At 50.0% G+C, this 19,965-nt stretch overlaps 1 protein-coding gene across 9 annotated transcripts in view; it reads right to left on the reverse strand.

The window, feature by feature from the left end:
- The window catches only part of Hk1 (hexokinase 1), a 111,066-nt gene that overhangs the window by 22,701 nt on the left and 68,400 nt on the right, over nucleotides 1-19,965 (reverse strand). For 7 of the 9 annotated variants that reach the window (NM_001146100.1, XM_006513243.4, XM_006513245.3 and 4 more), the window contains 6 exons: nucleotides 13,165-13,313; nucleotides 7,595-7,714; nucleotides 5,122-5,217; nucleotides 4,441-4,540; nucleotides 4,148-4,331; nucleotides 759-914 (listed from right to left, as the gene is read on the reverse strand). In NM_001146100.1, the coding sequence (NP_001139572.1) occupies nucleotides 759-914; nucleotides 4,148-4,331; nucleotides 4,441-4,540; nucleotides 5,122-5,217; nucleotides 7,595-7,714; nucleotides 13,165-13,313 (805 nt within the window). Of the gene's footprint in view, nucleotides 1-419; nucleotides 489-758; nucleotides 915-4,147; nucleotides 4,332-4,440; nucleotides 4,541-5,121; nucleotides 5,218-7,594; nucleotides 7,715-13,164; nucleotides 13,314-19,965 lie in introns of all 9 variants that reach the window. The other 2 variants (NM_010438.3, XM_030244904.1) reach the window with 1 other exon arrangement.

The following is a 19,965-nucleotide window of genomic DNA, read 5'->3' on the forward strand; positions in this document are numbered from 1 at the left end:
ATGATGGGTTAATCACATTAATTAGCGTTCTAATTAATGAATGTTATAAACTAGTATTTCCCATAGAACCATCCAGTCGTTGACTAGACACCTCTAGGTTTCCTAGAACACAGTTTGGGAAAGGCCATGATACACTAAGGGGGAATTCTAAGAATCCAGGCTCAGGTTTGGTCAGACCCTTGCTCGACACTGGAGTCATCTGCTGCCTGGACCCAGCTTTTACCCAGGGTGTGTGTGTGTCTGTGTGTCTGTGTGATGTGTGTATTTGTATGTGTGATGCATATGTAGTGTGCTGTGTGTGTGTGTATTTATGTATGGTGTGTGAGGGTGACAGAAGGGACTGTTTTTGAAACCACACAAAATTATCCATAAAGCACTTGTGCTAAACCCTTTTCTTTTTAACTTTTTTCTTTTTATACCTGTGGGTGTCTTGTGTGCACCTCATATATGCCTGGTACCACCTGCGGTCAGGGGAGAGTTCCCATCCCCTGGAAATAAAGACAGATTATTGTGAGCTGCCATGTGCGTGCTGGGGGCTGAACGTGCGAGGCCATCTCTTTAGAGCCCTGGGCTGTTCTTAATGACTGTACCAGAAAGTGTGGGCAGGGAGACCAGCTGGAGTGGTCAGCTGAGGGCCTGAAGGGCCCAGGCGGCCTGGCACATGAGGAGAAGAAACCTCCCCTCCCCCGACCCCTGGGTTTAAATCTCAAGAGGTAACAGGCCCCTGCCCTCCTTCCAAGGCCCTGGATGGTACCTACGTTTCAATGGCGGCTACGTCGCTAGTGGTGAACTTGCCCCTCGTGAGCAGCTCTGGAGTAATGCGCCCTTCAAATAAGAGGCTTTCCTTGGCCATCTTCACCAGGATCAGCCGGACCAGCTCCCCCATGTACATGCCGCTCACCATCTTCTCGAACCTGCAGGAGTCGATGCCACAGGAATCAGTGTCAGCATCCAAGGAGGGGGCAGCAGAACAGAGGGGACCCCCGCCCCCGTGTCTGTCTCTCAAGCTCCCAGTCTCCACAGTCTGAACAGAGTGGCCACCCAGGAGGACACTGAAGGGCAGGAACATGCAAGGAAGGCTGCCTGGAAATGTTAGGAGTTAGATTGGGGGTGACAAGTGTAAAGGGTCATCTCTTTGTTTGTTTGTTAGATAGGGTTTCTCTGTGTAGCCCTGGTTGTCCTGGAACTCACTCTGTATGTAGATCAGGCTAGCCTCGAACTCAGAAATCCACCTGCGTTTGCCTCCCAAGTGCTGGGATTAAAGGCATGTGCCACATGACTGAATGACAGAGCTGTCATTCCTATCTGTTCATCATAGACCCATCAGGGATGGAGGGATAGAGGTAGCCAGGAACTATGCAGCTCACAGGAAGGAAATGTCCTCTTTTGGAAGATGGGCAAAGCTGTTCTCTATGGGGGTAGGGGGATATTTGTATATTTGGGGTTTTTTTTTTTACTAAGATAAATATTTAGAAATGATTAATCATGTCTTGTGCGTTGTCTGTGTGCCAGAGCATATGTGACCACGAAGAACGGTTGCAAGCTGCCTGACGTGGGTTCTGGGATCTGAACTCAGGACCTCCGTAAAAGCTTAGCTGCTGAGCCATCTCTCCAGTCCCTGTACAAGTGTGGGGCACGGCCTTGGGGGCTGATGATGGTGAAGACAGAGATGATGAAGACAGAGATGAGAGGTGTCAGGAGGTAAGGGCCTCAGTGCATTGGCCTGCCATCGGCAGAGGTCATTCTCCCTGGAGGAAGCTGCAGCTCAGAGAGGTCAAACCCCCCACTCAGGGAAGGACAGGAACAGTGGATGTGGGTTCGAATCTCGGTCCCTTTAGCTCTGGAGCTCTAGAGCTTCACTGCAGGGGTGCGGGAGATGAGATCTGGAGCTGGTAACTAGGTCAGAGCTAATACGATCAACTTGTCTCTACATCTGATGGGGTTTGTTTTTTGTGGATTTTTTTTTCCTTTCTTTTCTGAGACAAATTCCCACAAAGCCCGGCTGCTCTTAAGTTTGATACAGAGCAGAGGATGAACGACCATGAATCTCTGATTCTCCTGTCTCTGCTTTCTGAGGGCTGGGATTAGAGGTGTGTGCTACGAGGCCTGGCTTCTACAGTACTGGGGTTCCAACTCAGTACTCCAACATTTCCTTCCTGTGAGCTGCAGAGTTCCTGCATGAGTGCTAGGCAGACGCTGGACCAACTCTGCTGCATCTCCAGCTTCACCCTCATGGCCAGGGGTAGGAGCTGAGTAAATGAAAACCAATCAGCTCACACACACACAACACACACACACACACACACACACACACACACACACACACACACACACACACTGTGCTCTGAATGAATTCAGGGATGGGCCAATAGCACAGTGAATGTGGTCTGGGGTGTGACTCCATATCTGAAGCTACCTCTCTGTATCCAAACACTGGAGAAGAGCCTGTGGACGGAGATTAACCCACGCCAGGCAGAAGACGCAGTCCAGGGGCTCCTGGGGCCTAATGCCATAGTTGAGTCAGATTCAGAGTATGGCTGATCAGGAACCTTCGGGTTCCCCCTAAGGAACCTCTAAGCAAGGTAGACCAGAGGCCTCTTCTTGAGGGTGGCTGGTTAGCTGGCACTCCCAGAGTTGGCAGTGACACAGCAAAACAACGTGTTCCAGGCAGAGCCATCCAGCAAGCCAAAGATGCTACTGGGCTCCCAAGCATCCAGCCCTGGCCTGTCAGCACAGCACAAGCCTGCTTTCAAACACAGCTTTTATTGTTCCTGACTGGCCCAGGCAGGCTCACCCAGATCCAGAGAGTGGATGCTCCCTGGCAGGAAAGCACCGTCTGTGGCCTGGCTGTTCGGCTACTGCTCAGGCTCCTGTCGTAGGTGTCCTGTGAAGTCTAGGCTGGAAGCCCCAAGCTGGCAGAAGGCAAGCAGGGCCTGGCTGCCTGGCTCACATCACTTCTGTTACCATTGCCCTAGAGTCTTCTCATCTGGGTGACAGTAAGACAGGGCCTTCCTTCAAGGCTCTACAGAGGACACGTGACCATGAAATCTGGCTACTGAGTGGTTAAGACATTTGCCTCCGTCTGGTGGTTCCTAAGCTATTCGTTTATGCATTTGAGATGAGGTCTCACATAGCCTAGGCTGTCCTTGAACATGCTATAAGAGCACAGGATGGCCTTGACCTTCTGACCCTCTCCTATCACCTACTGATGATGGGAATACAGAATCATGTATCACTGTACCCATGAGAGGGACGAAGCCTCGGATATGCCTGGCAGGTAGCTCTGCCAACTGAGCTACATCCCAATCGAATGGTGATTAAGCAGAAAGAATGTTATTTAAGAGCTTTAATTATTATATTAATGTACATTTATGGGGTTTTTGCCTGACTATTTATCTGTGTACTAAGTGTGTGCTTAGTGCCTGTGGAGGTCAGAAAATGGAGTCAGACACCCTGGAACTAGAGCTATGCATGGTTGTGAGCTGCTATGTGAGTGTTGGGAATCGAAACCAGGTCCTCTGGGAGAGCAGTCAGTGCACTTGACCACATAGCCATAGCTCATCCCTAAATTTTAAAAAATCTTATTATTATCGTTATGCTGTTACTACTACTACTACTACTACTACTACTACTACTACTACTACTACTACTACTATTGTGTATGTGTCTCAGAAAACAAAAGTCTTGGTTCTCTCCTGCTACCTTAATGTGGGTTCCAGAGTTGCTGGGCATACACACTAAGAGCCTTTACACGCTAAGGCATCTTGCCTTTTAATGGCATGAACTTCACAGCCAGGCATCTGACCAAGCAAGCACAGTCCAGTCATGCACATCTGAAGAAGGGTAGCGCAGGCCTGTTATCTCAGCTACCCAGCAGGTAAAGCCTGAAGGAGTGTAAGTTCAAGACCAACCTAAGCGACTTAGTAAGACTCTTGTTTCAAAATAAAAGCATTTAAAGGCTGGAGATGTGGCTTGGTGGTAGCGTATTTGCCTAGCACTGCTGAGGCCCTAGGTTCCACCCAGTGTGTGTGGGGGGGGGGGAGGAACTGATGGGTGACAGGGCTTGTGACTACCTGGTTTTCTAGCCCAGTCTTTTGCTCAATGCCTCCTAAATCAGAAATGTAGCCAGAAATTAAAGTTAACTCACAGCTGTTTCCCAGGGTTGAGGGATCCCCGGTCTAACTCTCTGTCAAACTCTGTTCGAATGTCTTCCAGGGACCCATCATCCCCAAAGGCTCCCCATTCCGTGTTAATACACATCCTCCCCTCATCGCCTTCCACCAGGTCGATGTGTCGCAGTTCCTCCATGTAGCAAGCATTGGTGCCAGTGCCTGGGAGAGACAATGTGGGAAGCTGTGACCCCACGAGGCAAGGAAGGGCACCTGACGGGCTGAGCAAAGCAAGAAGCTCGGGGTTAAACTGGGTGGCGGGACACCCTACCAATGATCAGGCCGACTTCACACTGTTGGTCATCGTAGCCGCAGGTCATCATGGTCCCCACTGTGTCATTCACCACAGCTACAATGTTAGCGTCATAGTCCTGGGAACCGATACGGAAGAGAAAGTCACCATCAGCTCCCACATGGGCGCGGAAATCCCAACCAGGCATGCTCCAATTCTCACACAACCAAGCTGATGGGTGGCTTCACTGCGGCCAGGACTCAATTAATTGGATTAGACAGCAGTGATTACATTATGGAAACGGCAAGGTCCCCTTAATTATCTGGCTTAGGATTCTTCAGGGAGTGGATTTTACTCATGGAGCTACATTCCTGGGCAAGCTTCCAAAGGAGCACCTAAGAATCACATGCGCATGCGCACGGCGGCTCCTCCCTCTAGTCCGTCCGTTCCCCCCCCCCGCCCCCCCGCTCCCCCCCCTCCCCCCGGGTGCATGCAGAAGGCTGCTCTAAGACCACGGGGATGGTCTCTGCTGCAGACTAGGTATCTTTTGATGGCATTTCGGAGAGCTCACATCTGACTTTCTCCCTCGGATAGGATTCTTGTTCTCTGCTAGGGTATTAAGCACTCCGTGCCCCTCACACCTGACAACATGACTCTTAAACCATTTAAAGATGGAGATTCCTCCCAGTACCAGACTATGCACAACCCAAGAGAAATTACCCCTCGCTTCTTAATGGCTTTATTCAGCAGCTTGACCACATCCGCCCCTTCCACGCCACTGGCTTTGAACCGCTTTGTCCACGTGATCAGTACGGCCTGAGAAGGAGAATGGAAAAGTGAATTGAAGGCAGTGAATGTAGGGACAAAGCAGACACCCTCAGTGACAAATGGCCTTTACCAGGTCACAATGAAGATAGAGCCGGATCTGTCTGTCTGTCCACTTAAAGGGTTTCCCTGAGGCAAGTTTTCCTTTTAATGGTTTATTGTTTTTTATGTTCTTTGGTGGTTTTGCCTGCGTGTACGTCTGTGTGAGAATGTAGGATCGCGCCCCTGGAACTGGAGTTCCAGTCAGTTGTGAGTTGTCATGTGGGTGCTGGGAATTGAACCCCAGTCCTCTGGGAGAGCAGCCAAGGAGAGATGCTGACAAGCCTAAATCCCTGGGGGATGGTGCATAGGCCGGGACTTAGATTGGACATTACATTTTGTATTACTTTGGTTTTACAAATGGCCTTTAAAAAAAAAAAGATGACAAACAGTTGTACTTGGCTTGCTCTTTTCTCAGTCAGGAAGGTTGCCATAGACACAGCAGGTTGGGGATGATGGATGTCAGGCCCTGTCAGTCTCCGGAGGGTTAATACAAAGATGAGGGGCCTGGCCTCACTCTGAGAGATGTAGATACTGCTCAGGAGGGGGGTGAACTCTTGTTGAGTCTGCAATCCTTCTTCACTCTGGAGCAACTGTGACTAAGGCCAGTTTTGGAAATGTCCCTGGACATTGCTTTCTTCCCCTCTGTCCCCCAGTGAGACAATCAAACGTGGTATTGTGGGAAGAACAGGGACTTGGGTGGCCAGTCCTTTCTCCAGGCTTCTGCCCACTTTCTGGTGGGGGGCTATCTCATTCCACTGAGGGGCATATTATACACGGAGAATAGTGGAATTGGTCTAGAATCGGGCAATGGGGGGTCCCAGCTTTGAACCCTTCCCTGGAGGGGTTCTCAGTTGGTAAGAGTCACCTCGAATTTGTTCCACCCAGTAGGCTCCTGTCTACAGGAGGATGTGCCTTCTGCCATACCCCCTCCCTTCAAAGACTGCTGCATATCTCGGGCGTCTAGCTGGGACTACCCAAGTTCCTGAAGGAGAAAGTCTGGGACAGAAACACCTTAGAGGTACTCAAAGGAGGGAGCCTAACATGTGAGGTGAGACCTGGAACAGTGCTCCGGCCAGGTTCTATCATGAATAATCTGTCATCCCATGGAGGCCTCTGCTCTCCATCCTAAAAATGAGGGGCTGGATCTACTGGGCTCTCCAAACCCTTCCTGCTGATTCCGCAAGTCAAGCAAACATGCGGCCAACAGCATCATGAGAGGCAGCAGCAGCAGCGGCGGCAGTGTGGACCCTATCAACAAAGGTCCTGCAGTAAAGAGGATAAGTGTGCTAACTAAGACATGCCTTGCTGTTTCCTGGGCGGCAGGACAGCTTCAGTCTCTCCATCTGGAAGTGGGATTCTTATCAGCTTGTGCGTTAGCTGTGAAGTGCATATGAAGGCACAGCCTGGGGCTGGCAGGGCCCTCGGTGTTTACTATTAGTATTCCTGGGGTTTGTTTTTCCACAGGTATGTGTGGCGGGGGTACGGGTGCAGTATGGGTGTGTGTGTGGGGGGGGTTTGTTCCTCCATACAGAAAAGGAACACTCTGTATCTATTTATTCCACAGCTTTGCCACTCTCGACACAGGTGCACCACATGGCGGAGCTGAACTCATCCTTGCTAAACAGACCCACGGATGAGCAAAACGGCAAATGAGAAAGATGGGGTGACGCGTCAGTCACCGGGGAGCTCAGCAAGGGAACCCCAGGCCTCTCTTGAGGCAGAAGTCAGCCTGATTCCTGAGGTACGATGGCACCTGCCCAGACTCCAGGTCACCCTGTGGCTTCCAGGTAAGCAGGCACCTCAACCCCACCTCAACCCCCGCGAAGAATGTCCCCACCTCTCCCACAACCGTTAGGCCTCGTCTACCTCCCTGTCCTTGCTCATTTATGAGAGCTTCATCAATGGCTCCTTCTACCTGGGGGCTACAAGGAATTAGACTCTAAAAATACACCATCAGCTAAAGTAATAGAAAGGAAAAAAAATAGCAAAGGGATAGGCTGGGGATACAGCTCAGCCAGCAGAGTGCTTGTCCAGTGTGCACATCTATAATCCCAGTGCTGTGAAGGTAAAGGGAGGAGGGGCATTGAGTTCAAAGTCATCCTAGGCTACCACCCAGAGGGTATCCTGGGCTACAATCAGACCCTGTCTCAGAAGAGGTCAGGAGGTGGGGGTGACAGAAGAATGGAAGGGGAAGAAGAAACGTGGCACCGCAACCTCAGGATCACTTTGACAAACTATCCCAAAACTAGGAGGCAGGGGGTCACCCGTGAGCAAGGAAAAACGGGAGCGCGTCTTCCGAAGCCAACCCTCCCCGAGGCCTCCATACCTCGTCTATTTTGGATTGTCGGCACGGGAAGGAAAACGTGAATCCCACGGGTAATTTCTTGTCCTTGATCTTCCTTTTCTCCATGAAGTCTCCGAGGCATTCAGCGACGTGATCAAAAAGCTAGAAGGTACAGAGGAAGGAGGGACGTCAGGTTGGGGTTGGAGGAGGGTGCCCTCGCTTTGGGTCATGCTGTGCACGTGTAGCAGCTAGTCCACGCTCTCACGGGACACCTCCAGCCCTCCAAAGGAACGGAACCCTCAGATGTCACGGCACCGGTCAGGCAGGCATGGAGGGAAACTCAGAAACTAAGAGAGTTGGCAGAGAGTCTTCCATGACACCTTGGCCGTCTCTCAGCTATCCAGGAGGAGTGACCCGGCCATTCCCAGGCCATGAACCAGGAAATCCTAGGAAATCCTCGGGCAGCTCCATGGCTGGACCACCATTGTGCTTTGCTTTACTTACTGAAGGAAAGATGAACACCCCCTAAAAATTCACAGATCCGAGGTGTAGAGGTCACATCGTTCTGCACCTGTCAATACCCACATCACAAAGTACAAGCGGGGCTCCAGGCTCATGATACGGCACCCGTCTAACTACAACACCCTTGTCTGGTCCCCCAGGAACAAACCCCAAAAGAAGTGTAACACTATCAAAACCCACGTGGCAGTCTAGACATGAGATGAGGCTAGACACATCGGCTCATGGCTAGAATTCCCTGCACTTGGGAGTCTGAGGCAGATGGATTGCCCTGAGCTCAAGGCCAAGCTGGGCTACAGAGTGAAAACCCCTGTCTTAGATAACAGCAAGAAAATCCCAGATGGAGTCATGGATCTGGGGTCAGTCCTGGCACCGTGATTTCGAACACTCGTGGGAATAAGTGGAAATGGAGCTGGCTGTGCTCTCTGCTGTCTGTTATGAGTCATCACCCCCGTGTCTTTAAGGACAGTCTTTGTTCAACACTGTACTACTGCATGAATATGCCATGCTATGAATATCCCACGGTGTACTTCCGGCATTGCGAGCTTGCTGGCTCTGACTCGTGAGGTATACACACACTGCAAGAATCCACTGGAAAGAACACAGAAGCCAGGCTCCCTGGATTCTGCATGTACACTGAGGACAGTCTCGTGCCTTCTAAAACACAGACAGAGGAGGACGGTGCCAAAGTGCCAAGCCATAGTCACGTTGAGCCAGCTTTGGAGGGGACCTGACTCACTGCTGGGGTTGGGGGGTGGGGTGGGGGACACCAGTCTATTCCCACTTGGGCACCTCGGGCCTGAGTCACAATTACTCAGGCTACGCTGCAGCAGTATCTCTGACTGAAGGGACACGTGACCGCCGTCCCTGGAGAAACCAGGCTAAGCTTCCTGTGACCTACTTGAGACTGATACAAATCCATTGCTAAGTCAGTCCCTGAGCCTTCTATGCCATCTGCAGCTCGGGCTCTGGGCACTCCTGCTGTAAGTGAGCAGAAGGAAGGGAAAGCGGCCCCACAGGAAGGGCAGGGTGTGGCGCCTGAAATGGCTGGCTGCAGCAATCGGGCCATGCCAGGAACCCATAGCCAGCACCTGAAACTGAGCCAAACGCATCTCCCCGCGGCTGAGCAGGCCCTGGGGAGTACTTATATACACACCTACAGTCTTAGTGCTCGAGAGGCTGAGGGAGGAGGTTCCAAAGTTCCAGACTAGCCTGAGCTACAGTGAGTTCCAGGCCAGCCTGGGCATCTTAGAGAGGCCCTGTCTTCTAAAATAAGACGTAAGAAATGAGCTTGGTTTGTAGCTCAGTGATGGAGTGCTTGTCTAACATCCTCAATGCCTGGGATTCAATACCCAGTACCACTGAATGAATGAATGAATGAATGAATGACTCCTCATCACCTTTGGGACAACATAAGCTAGAATGGACACAGAAGCTAGATGTAATGACCCACACATATAATCTCACACTCTGAAGGCAAGAGCAGGATAATGCGGTTGAGGCCAGAAAGGACTATAGAGCAAGTTCCAGGCCAGCCTGAGCTAAAATAAATAAATCAGTAACAAAGGAAACACTTTAGGACTGAATGAGATGACTGAGCGGCTTAAGTGCTTCCCACCGAGCCTGACAGCCTCGAGTCCAACGCTTGGGACCCACACAGTGGAAGGGAAGACCCAACTCTCACAAGTTGGTTGTCCTCTGACCTCCACATTTGCACGCTGTGGCATGTGTGCACCTACACACACACACACACACACACACACACACACACAAGAAAAATCAAAATTTTTAAGGGAAGATGGCTAAGTTGGTAAAGTGCCTTCCATGCAAGCGTGAGGGCCTGAGTTCAGATCCTGAAACACACGCACAGCCAGCTGAGGTAGCAGACTGCAGCCCTGGTGCTGGGGAGGAAGAGAAGAGACAGGGGCAGCTCACTGGCCAGCCATCCAGTGAACTTTGGGTTCAATGATAGATCTATCTCAGACAAATAACGTAGAGAGTATTGGAGGAAGATTACCTGACATCAACCTCTGACCTCTTCACTGTGCTCTCGCGCATGCGTGTGTATGAGCACCCAGATAACTTGTACAATACACATATACTATACACATAAGAACCCCCCCAAAAAAAACCCAAACTTTAAGTAGTATTTAAAATCTTCAAACCTAAGTGAGGTGTGTGTGTGTGTGTGTGTGTGTGTGTGTGTGTGTGATGTACATAAGGTGGACATGCACATGTGTATCAGTGCTTATAAACAAGGCCAGAGGAAAATATCAAGTGTTCCCCTCTATCGCTCTCTGCTTTACTACCCAGAGACAAGGCTTCTCACCGAATCTGGAGCTGGCTGGTGACCAGCAAGCTCAGGTCATCCCCCTGTCTCCGTTATCTGACAGTATTGGGGTTACAGCCATTTGGGCAGCCACAGCCAGCTAGCTTTTTATGTGAGTGCAAGGATTTGAACTCTGGTCGCCATGTTTGTGCCCATTTCTTGCTGAGCTGTCTCCCTGGTCACTCAATCCCTGTTTTAACAGTGTTGCATGCAGCTTCTGAAACCATAAAGCTTAGAATTGTAGGAGACGCCTGAGATACCATGTGGTGGAGAGGGGAGAGAGAGAGAGGCTGAGAAGGGGGAAGGGCTGCAGGATGAACCCGGATAGCATCATTTCATCTTTACGTCTAACAGTATTTCAAGAGACAGGTTTAGGATCCACTTTTAAACACCCACACATCACAGAGGGTGAGGGTCCCATAAAATCCAGGCCCTTAAGACTTCGTTGTTTATGGACTATGAGTCTTGAGCAGCTCCGTGGGTAACATGAAGACCTGGGTCACCGTGGAAGAGGTTGGTCAGCGAGCTCAGAGCTCGGGAGATGGGCCACTTGACACCAGTTGACTGCTAACTCCAGAATGCTGTGGAGACGTTCTAGCTCCATCAGTGTCCATAATCCTACCTTGCTTCCCTCACACCCTGATCTAAGCTCCTGCCCACAGCCACCACATTTTTCTCAGCATCAAAAATCTAAGAAAGGGGCCCAGGGAGAGGCTCAGAGGTTAAGAACACTCGCTGCTCTTCCAAAGGACCCAAGTTTGGTTGGCAGCACCTATATCAGGAGCCTCACAACCCCAATTCCAGGGAACCAAGTGCCTTCTTCCGGCCTCTTAGGGCACCTACACACACACACATGGTATATACTCACACAAGCCACACATATACACTTTAAAAAATTTTGCTGGATGTAGTGATTCACACCTTTAACCTCAGCAGTGAGAAGCAGAGGCAGTGGGGATCTCTACAAGTTCGCGGTCAGCCTGATCTACAAAGTGAGTTCCAGGACAGCCAGAGCTACACAGTGAAGCCTGGTTTCAAAATAAATAAGTAAATGGGGGGAGGGGGATGAGACCACCTTAGAAATCTCAGATTTTGACAGCTACTAAACAGCTTTCCCGTGTATAAGATGGACATGGTAAAACTCCACAGGGTTGCCACGGTGATTAAATGGGTCACTGGGTCACTAAATATAAAGCACTTATACGTCGGGCTATTACACAGAACAGGCATCACCATATCACAACAATCACCGTCTTCTTGGATGACTTAGAAGGAGCAAGGGAACAAACAGAGTGTGGAGGGGAAGCAAAATGATCCTGGGGATAAGAAGGGTACCCTGGGATGGAGGAACCCCCCTAAAGAAGTCCTGCACCGAAAAGGCCAAGCCAAGGGACACAAGGAATGTTTGCACAGTGACAGTCTCAGCGGTGGCTCAACCCAAAGACCAACCACAAGGAACAGTGATAAGCCAGTACTTGTTACATGGAACGGGGTCTGCCAAGCTGGCTGCTGGCCACTTGCATGAAGAAGCCGCGCAGTGGGCAATGGGGGCATGGGTGAGAGCACTCCCTGCCCATTGCAACAGCATTGGGGCGAAGGGACCAGTCTGTGATGCCTAGTGATAGAAACAGGACTAGCTAATGAGCGGTTTCCCTGCCTCTGTGGCTAGCTGTAAGGAGGCTTGCCACCCTAGACACAGGGCTTCTTTCCATGCCCACTGTGATGGGCTCCAGAAGACTCTGAATCCAAGGACGGGAGTTCAAGGGTCTTATCTAGGTGAGGGTGCTCCAGCCCTCATCCACAGTGACTTAGGCACAGTGTGACTCCTATAGAGAAGGCTCCTGGGCCTCACCTCAGTCCACCCCAAAACCATGGCTTTCTCTGGGGAACTTGAGGAACCTCTCACCATGAACACACACCCTTCCCCAGCAGAAATCTGGCAAGCTTTCAATAGTGTGGCAACTATGACCCTAACGTGGAGTCTGGAAGGGCCCCAAGCTCATATGTCCATCCATAAGAGGGATGGAGCACCCCCATGTTATAATCTCAGGGGACCCACATATAAAATAAAAACCCGAGGATATTGCCTGAACCTTAGTCCCAGGGTCCTGGGGAGACAGGGACCGCAGCGCACATCACAAAACAGACCCTCTGCAGGTGTGCTCACGTCCTTTGGTCAGGAAGGATGGCCCTCCTCAAGGGCTGGTGGCAGGAGGGGAAGCTTTGGGTATGAACTCAAGGAGGAGGAGTCACTTCTAAAGCAAAGTGTGCAGTCTCTGGTTGCTATGCTGAGGGTGTGTGCTCGCCATTCTATCAAGAGTACAGAGCTCCCGTTCTCCCAAGCTGAGAGCCATTCCTCAGGGCCAGGCCTCCAGCGAGTGGGTGCAGAAGCCAGTGCCCTGAGAGAAGAACTTTCTACCCAAAGAGTGGGCCAAACCTGTGCCCAGGACGCAACCCCAGGATCCTTTGAGAACAAACGCGCTTGCGACAATGCCACAGGGCCTCCCTCTCCACAGCCTTCACCCACTCACAGGCCCCTAGTTTCACCGGGTGGTGTGTGCCTCTTCAGGCACAACCCCGCCCCCTACAGCCGCCTCATCCCTCCACCGGGAGTCCTGAGCCATTGACGCTCTATGTCAGACCTCCAATAGAGTCCTGGAGGGGGGGGGGGTGCCCAGGATGGCAGCTTTCAGAAGCCCGGCCCTCGTGGGTACTCCAAGGGATTCTGGCTGGCTGGAACAGGATGAGGAGGACAGGGGCCCACCTGGCTTCCACTGCCGTGCACGATGTTCTCTGGGGTGTCGTAGACCTCAGACTCCATGCTGACGTTCTGACTCTTCTCGTGGTTCACCTGCACCCGCAGGATTCGAAAGGAAGACCCGCCGAGATCCAGTGCAATGAAATCCCCCTTTTCTGACAAGGGAGAAAACAGATGTCAGATTCAAGCGTGAGCAGGACACCAGCAGTATACCTGCTCTCTGGATCTGGCCAGTCTGCTACCCCCCACCCCCAACCCCGCCATACAGCACCCGCTGGAACAACTCTGGACCCACACTGGGGTGGAAGAGGCATTAAATACGGCACAAAGCTCCATCCCACCTTCTGCCTTGCTACCCATAAATAAAGACCACGCAACACTAGCTTTTTATTTTGTTGAAGATGTGGGCTAGCCCCAGCATCACTATGTAGCAGAAGATGACTGCAGTCTCCCGACCCTCCCGGCCTGAGCTTCCTAATTACAGGGATTAAAGGTATGTGCCACCACACCGAGCTTGGACAGAGTTTCAGCACTGGAGAAGCCTATGCCAAGGTTCAGCCTATGCCCTGGGTTCCTTCCATGTTGGCCCAGATGCCAATCGTTGCTTGCCCAAAGCTCCAGTTACTCTTTGGATTGAGTTTTTACGGTTATTGTAAGATAAGCAAACATGAGAAACTAGGGCCACTTGCTGAGCACAGCTTGCTTACATAGCTCGGTGACACTAAGGACATTTGCAAAGTTAAGCAGCTCCTGTCACTATCTCTGAGAAACTTGGATATCACCCCAAGATGACTTGGTAACCATTAAGCAGTAATTCCTCATCCCCTCCCGTCCCTAGCGAACCCCACTTTCTTCTCGGAGAGATCTGGACATTTCCTATAGGTGGAATCGGGCATGCCTTGTCTCTTTGTGGCTGGTACCTTTCACCTAGTGTAGTGTCCCCGGGCCTCATCCACGTTGCAGCCTGTGTCACCAGGCCAGCTGCGTTTGCCTCCCTAAGTCTCAATAGCTCCCATCCCCATGACTATCAATATTAGCCTGGTGGCACTACCCTGAAAAGGATTACCCCCACACAACCTGCAATCTGGGTCACCTAACAAAGAAACCATCCATTCAAGGTGTGTGTGCGGTCCCAGTCAAGTACGACGGTGCATGTCTGTGGTCCTAGTACTTAGGCTAAGACAAGAAGATTGAGAGTTTGAGGCTAACCTGGGCTACACAGTAAAAACTTGTCTCAAAAGGGGGTGCTGTAAATAATACTATCTATTTTTTAAAAAGATATTATTATTATTATTATTATATTTTTAAAAGCCAAAGGTTGGTGATGTTGCTCAGTGGTAAAGTGCTTGCTTGCCCAGGATATGTGAGGCCCTGAGGTTGATCCATAGCACCATAAACAATAAATAGATAAATATAGACAGACAGACAGACAGACAGACAGACAGACAGACAAATGGATTCTGAAAACTCTTTTCTGGGTATTAAACACAAATGGTTCCTTTTGACTGGCTTTTTTCACTTAGTAAAATGTGTCTAGCCTGCTTCTACGTTAGACTGTCCATGCGAGTTCCATTCTTTTTTTCTTTTTTTGGTTTTGGTTTTTTCGAGACAGGGTTTCTCTGTATAGCCCTGGCTATCCTGGAAGTCACTCTGTAGACCAGGCTGGCCTCGAACTCAGAAATCCGCCTGCCTCTGCCTCTCAAATGCTGGAATTAAAGGCGTGGCCACCACGTATCCCACTGTCTGCACGGACCATACTTCACACATTCCTTCCTGAACTGACAGACATGGGCTGTTTGCACTTCAGACTGTAATTAACACTGCTTGGAATGAGCAGTCCTCAGGGGATCTACAGGGACACACTGCAGGCCTGCCCTCCTCCTTCAACTTCCTTGGATCCTCAGGCTATGTCTGGGTCTGTCAGCCTGGATTCACAGACAGGAGCCTAGCCTGACTCTCCTCTGAGAGGCTCCCCCTCAGCAGCTGACAGGAAACAGATGCAGAGACCCACAGCCAAACGTTAGACGAAGCTCAGGAAGTCTTGTAGAAGAGCTGAGGGAAGGACTGCGGGTCCCAAAGGAGATGGGAACTCCATAAGAAGACCAAGAAAGTCAGCTAACCTGGACCCTTGGGGGGCTCACAGAGACTGAACCACCAACCAAAAGAGCATACAAAGGCTGGACCTAGCCCCCTATCCCGACTCCCATATATATGTAGCAGAGGTGCAGCTTGGTCTACATATATGTCCCCCAACAACTAGAGCAGGCTTATCCTGACCTCTGCTGCCTGCCTGTGTGGATCTTGGTCTGCCTTGTCTGGCCTCAGTGGGCAAGGATGCACCTAGCCCTAAAGTGACTTGAGGTGCCAGGGTGGGTTGGCTCCCCAGAAGGGACCTCCTCCTCCTCAGAAGTGAAGGTGAGAGGGGATTGGGAAATGGGAACTGCAATCAGGATGTAAAGTGAATAAATTAATAAATTAATTTTTAAAAACCACTGCTAAGCACATTGGCACACACATTTGTGTCTGGATAAGCGTCTTTCCTTTCTCTCACGTGTGTTTGAGAGTCACACTGATAAGGCCTGACAAAGTGGCTGTACCACTTTCTGTCATTATCCATAACGGAAGAAACCTCTAGTTTGTCTATATCTTCAGTAATGTGTGTATGAGGTCATTTTTCACCATCTCTTGCATCTCTCTGATGAAGGCTGGTGTTAGAACGCCATCTATCTACTTACTTACTGCCCATTCGCACCCTTCGATGGTACCAAAATGAGTGGGAGGTGCCTTTAAACATTATATATGTTGGGGCCAGGCAGACGGCTCAGTGAGTAAAACACCAGTCATTCAAGCCTGAAAATCAAATCAACATTTGATCCCCCAATCCCCCCAAACCAGTGACAGATACAGTGGTGCATATCTGTAATCCCACTGCTTTGTCCAGTTGAGAGGCAGAGACCAGGGAATAGGCTGGAAGCCTGTGGACCAGCCAGTCTGGAGTGTACAAAGCAGGAAAGGAAACAAGAGGATCTGTCTCAACAAGGTAGAAGGAGAGAGAAGACTCGAGGGAGTTGTCCTCTGACCTCCACAAGCAGGATATGCGTTAGTTAATTAATTAATTAGTTAATTGATTGATTGCTTGACTGACGAAAGGCCAGGAATGTAGCTTGATAGTGGAGCATTTGTTTAGCTTGCCTGAGGTTGTCTAGTCACTGTCCTGTTGCTGTGAAGAGACACCATGACCACGGCAGCTCTTATAAAAGAAAACATTTAATTGGGGGTGGCTTACAGTTTAGAGGATTAGTGATCATGGCAGGAAGCAGACAGATAGGAGCAGTAGCTGAATTTTATATCTGATCCATAGGCAGCAGGCAGAGAGAGAGAGAGAGAGAGAGAGAGAGAGAGAGAGAGAGAGAGAGAGAGAGAGAGAGAGAGAAAAGACAGGGCCTGCTCTGTGCTTTTGAAACCTCAAAGCTTATCCCCAGTGACATACCTCCTTCAGCAAGGCCACACCTCCTGATCCTTCCTAAATAGTTCCACTAGGTGGGGACCTGGCATTCAAACATATGAGTCTATGGGAGCTGTTGTCTTTCAAACCACACATAAGTTCAGTCTCTACAAGGAGAAAGAAAGAGGGAGAAAGGAAAGGAAGGAAGGGAGGGAGGGAGGGAGGGAGGGAGGGAGGAAGGAAGGAAGGAAGGAAGGAAGGATAAGAGGAATGGCCAGATGGATAACTCAATAAAGTGGTTGACAGGCAAGCATGAGGACCTGAGTTCAATCCCCAGAACCCAACCCATGTGAAAGAAGCTAGGTGCAGTGGTGTGCTTATCGCACACACCTGTAATCCAGCACCAGGGATCCTGGGTGCTCACTGGCCAGCCAGCCCCACCTACTTGTTAGGCCCCAGACCAATGAAAGACTCTACATCAAAAAGACTGACATACCTGAAGGATGACACCTGAAGCTGACCTCTGGCTCCCACACATGCAATGGGCATGCTTCCACATGCACTCACACATATGCTCATATGCACACTAACAACAGGGCTGCTGAGATGGGTAAAGCCCTTTCAGTGCAAGCCTGAAGACCTGGGTTCAATACCTGAACCCCTCCCCCCATAAAGGTGGGAGGAGAGAGTCCACGCCACACGATTGTCCTGAGCTCAACACACGCACCATGGTATGTGCCCACCTCCACACACGCACACCACTTCCACAACAATAATAAATAAATCTAAGTTATAAATCAGTAACAATAAGGAAGCACTGACAGGTTTAGTTTTTCTGGTTATTTTTGTGGTGCTGGCCATTGGGCTACACGGTCTCACCAAGGGCCATCTGTTTCTGGTTTTGCCGTTTAGGGCTGTGCTGTGTATAAGATTCCAACCGCCCAATGTAAGGTCGAAACAGTCACATCTGCTTTTCTTTTAGGAGTTTGACGGCACCAGCTCTTCCACTTAGGTCTTTGATCTGCTCAGAGCTAATGTTTTGTACAGGGTATGAGGTAAGGCTACAACGGGGTACTTTGTGGACATTCGGCTTCCGGCTACTGCTAGCTGAAGGGACTCTTGTCCCTTGCTGAGTAGCCTTGGCATCCCTGCCAAAAGTCAACCGACCATGAAACTGTGTCTCTGTCTACCTGTATATTTTATATTTGTTTTGGGTTTTACTTTGTTTTGTTTTGAAACAGGTTCTTAGCTTTGTAACCCTGGATGGCCAGGAATTCTCTAGGTAGACCAGGCTGGCCTCAAACTCAGAGATCCCCGGCCTCTTCTTCCTGAGTGCTGGGGTTAAGTTCATGTACCACCATACATGGCTTCCTTTTTATTTTTGAAGTAATTTTTCTTTCCCACCAATATATAGTATTCTCTTTTATACAGTGGATATATACCTATAATCGATTCATTATCAACTTTTGTAACTGGAGAATATTTTTAGTTGCCAGCTGGGTCTCATGGTCAGATGAATAAAAGAAAACAGGTTTCCTGTCACCGAAGCTCCAACAGTGGCTGAGAAGAAGTCAGGCACCTTGGGCTGGCCCATCCACCCTATCCTGCCCCTCCAACCATGTCCACTCAGCCTTTGAAACAGGATCGGGCCAGCAAGATTCCAGGAAGTTCAGGCAGGATCAGAAAGGGTGACCGTGACAATGGCCAGGACAGAGTTAAAGAATAAAAAACCCAAAGTAACCCAGTCAGGGTGACAGTAAAGGAGATGGTGGATTTGAGAGGTACCTGACCGGTGGCTGCTGAGAGTCAAGGGGGTCTCTCTTGAGGCAGGGTCCCCTCTACCTGTGCTGTCTCCAGTTCCATCTTCAGTGTGTTGTGTGGTGGCTGAGAAGAAACGGTTGCCACCCCTGTTTGAAAATCACTTTTACAGCCCAGAAATGCTAGAAAAATATTAAGTCCATGCCACGGCGTATGGAGGAAGCTCCAAGCAAAATGGTCCCACCAGTGGCCACGGGGCCTTCCCCTCTCAGACTCAAAAATATTCAATGCTCTTTGGGTTTGGTTGATTGGTTGGTTGGGTTGTTTGTTTGTTTGTTCGTTTGATGTCTGCAAGCTGTCTCCAACCTCATAAGTGATAAGCAAGTTTGAGGCAGGGTGATTTCACCCACTCCCCTTGCAGCAGGAGTCTGCAGACGGCAGACAATCTGAGTGTAATAAGCTGGCTCGGCAAGGAGAACAAGGTCTGCTTGTTCTCATAGTCTGCCAGGCCAGGGACAAAGAGAAATGACTTCAGGTAAGTGCCACAGGGCATTTGGTAAGCTCTGTTGGATGCCTGGCATTTACTTAGGTTAAACTCAGTATCCTCCTCTCCTGCCTAAGCCTCTTATGTAGCTGGATTATAGGCACACACCAGCCTGCCTGTTTACTTTCCCATCCATCCATCCATCCATCCATCCATCCATCCATCCATCCACCCATCCATCCATCCATCCATCCATCCATCCATCCATCCGTCCATCCTGTCCTCTCTGACAAGGTCACACATAGCACTGTCTTGAAGTTGCTATGCAGCTGAAGGTGACCTTGAACTTTTGATCTTCCCGCCTGCACTTCCTGAGTGCTCAGATGACGATCGAATGCCAGCCCAGCTGGCCCATTTCAGGCTCACCCTTCCTATGTGGCCGGTTGGGAGAGGATGGGGGTGAGAGAGCATTGGCTGTGTTTCCCCTTCTGTCTCCTTCCACAATATCAGCAATACCAGCGAGCTCTAAAACCCTCATCCTGGCAAAGGCTGGGCTTACACAGCCCCAGGACGGGGGTCCCATAGCTGAGAGCCTACAGCAAGGCCCTCCCAAGGAACTAGAGTATGCGGGCAATGCTGATAGAACTTGCTATGCTTCTTACAGTACCCTACAGGTCCTTCCACTTAATCCCGTCTTTTACAGCAGTCAGAGCGAGGAGAACCATGCCCTTATTTTTCTGTTTATTATGTTATTCGGTTCATTTTAAAAAATTTTAAGATTTATTTATTTTATGTATATGAGTATGCAGTAGCTGTCTTCAGACACACCAGAAAAGGGCATCGATTCCATTACAGATGGTTGTGAGCCACCATGTGGTTGCTGGGAACTGAACTCAGGACCTCTGGAAGAGCAGTCAGGACTCTTAATTGCTAAGCTATCTCTCCAGCTCCTCAATCAATTTTAAAAAATAAAAAATAAAAAAATAAACGGAGGAACTCATGGCATTTCTCCTGCCTCAGCCTTCCCAAAGGCTGGAATCCTAAGTACCAGACTCCCTCACACCCATTTAACAGAAGAGGCAAAGGGAGGCTGAGACTGAAGTAAGTTCTCCAAGGTCAT

The sequence above is a fragment of the Mus musculus genome, chromosome 10 (genome assembly GCF_000001635.26).
Source record: "Mus musculus strain C57BL/6J chromosome 10, GRCm38.p6 C57BL/6J".
NCBI lineage: Eukaryota > Metazoa > Chordata > Mammalia > Rodentia > Muridae > Mus > Mus musculus.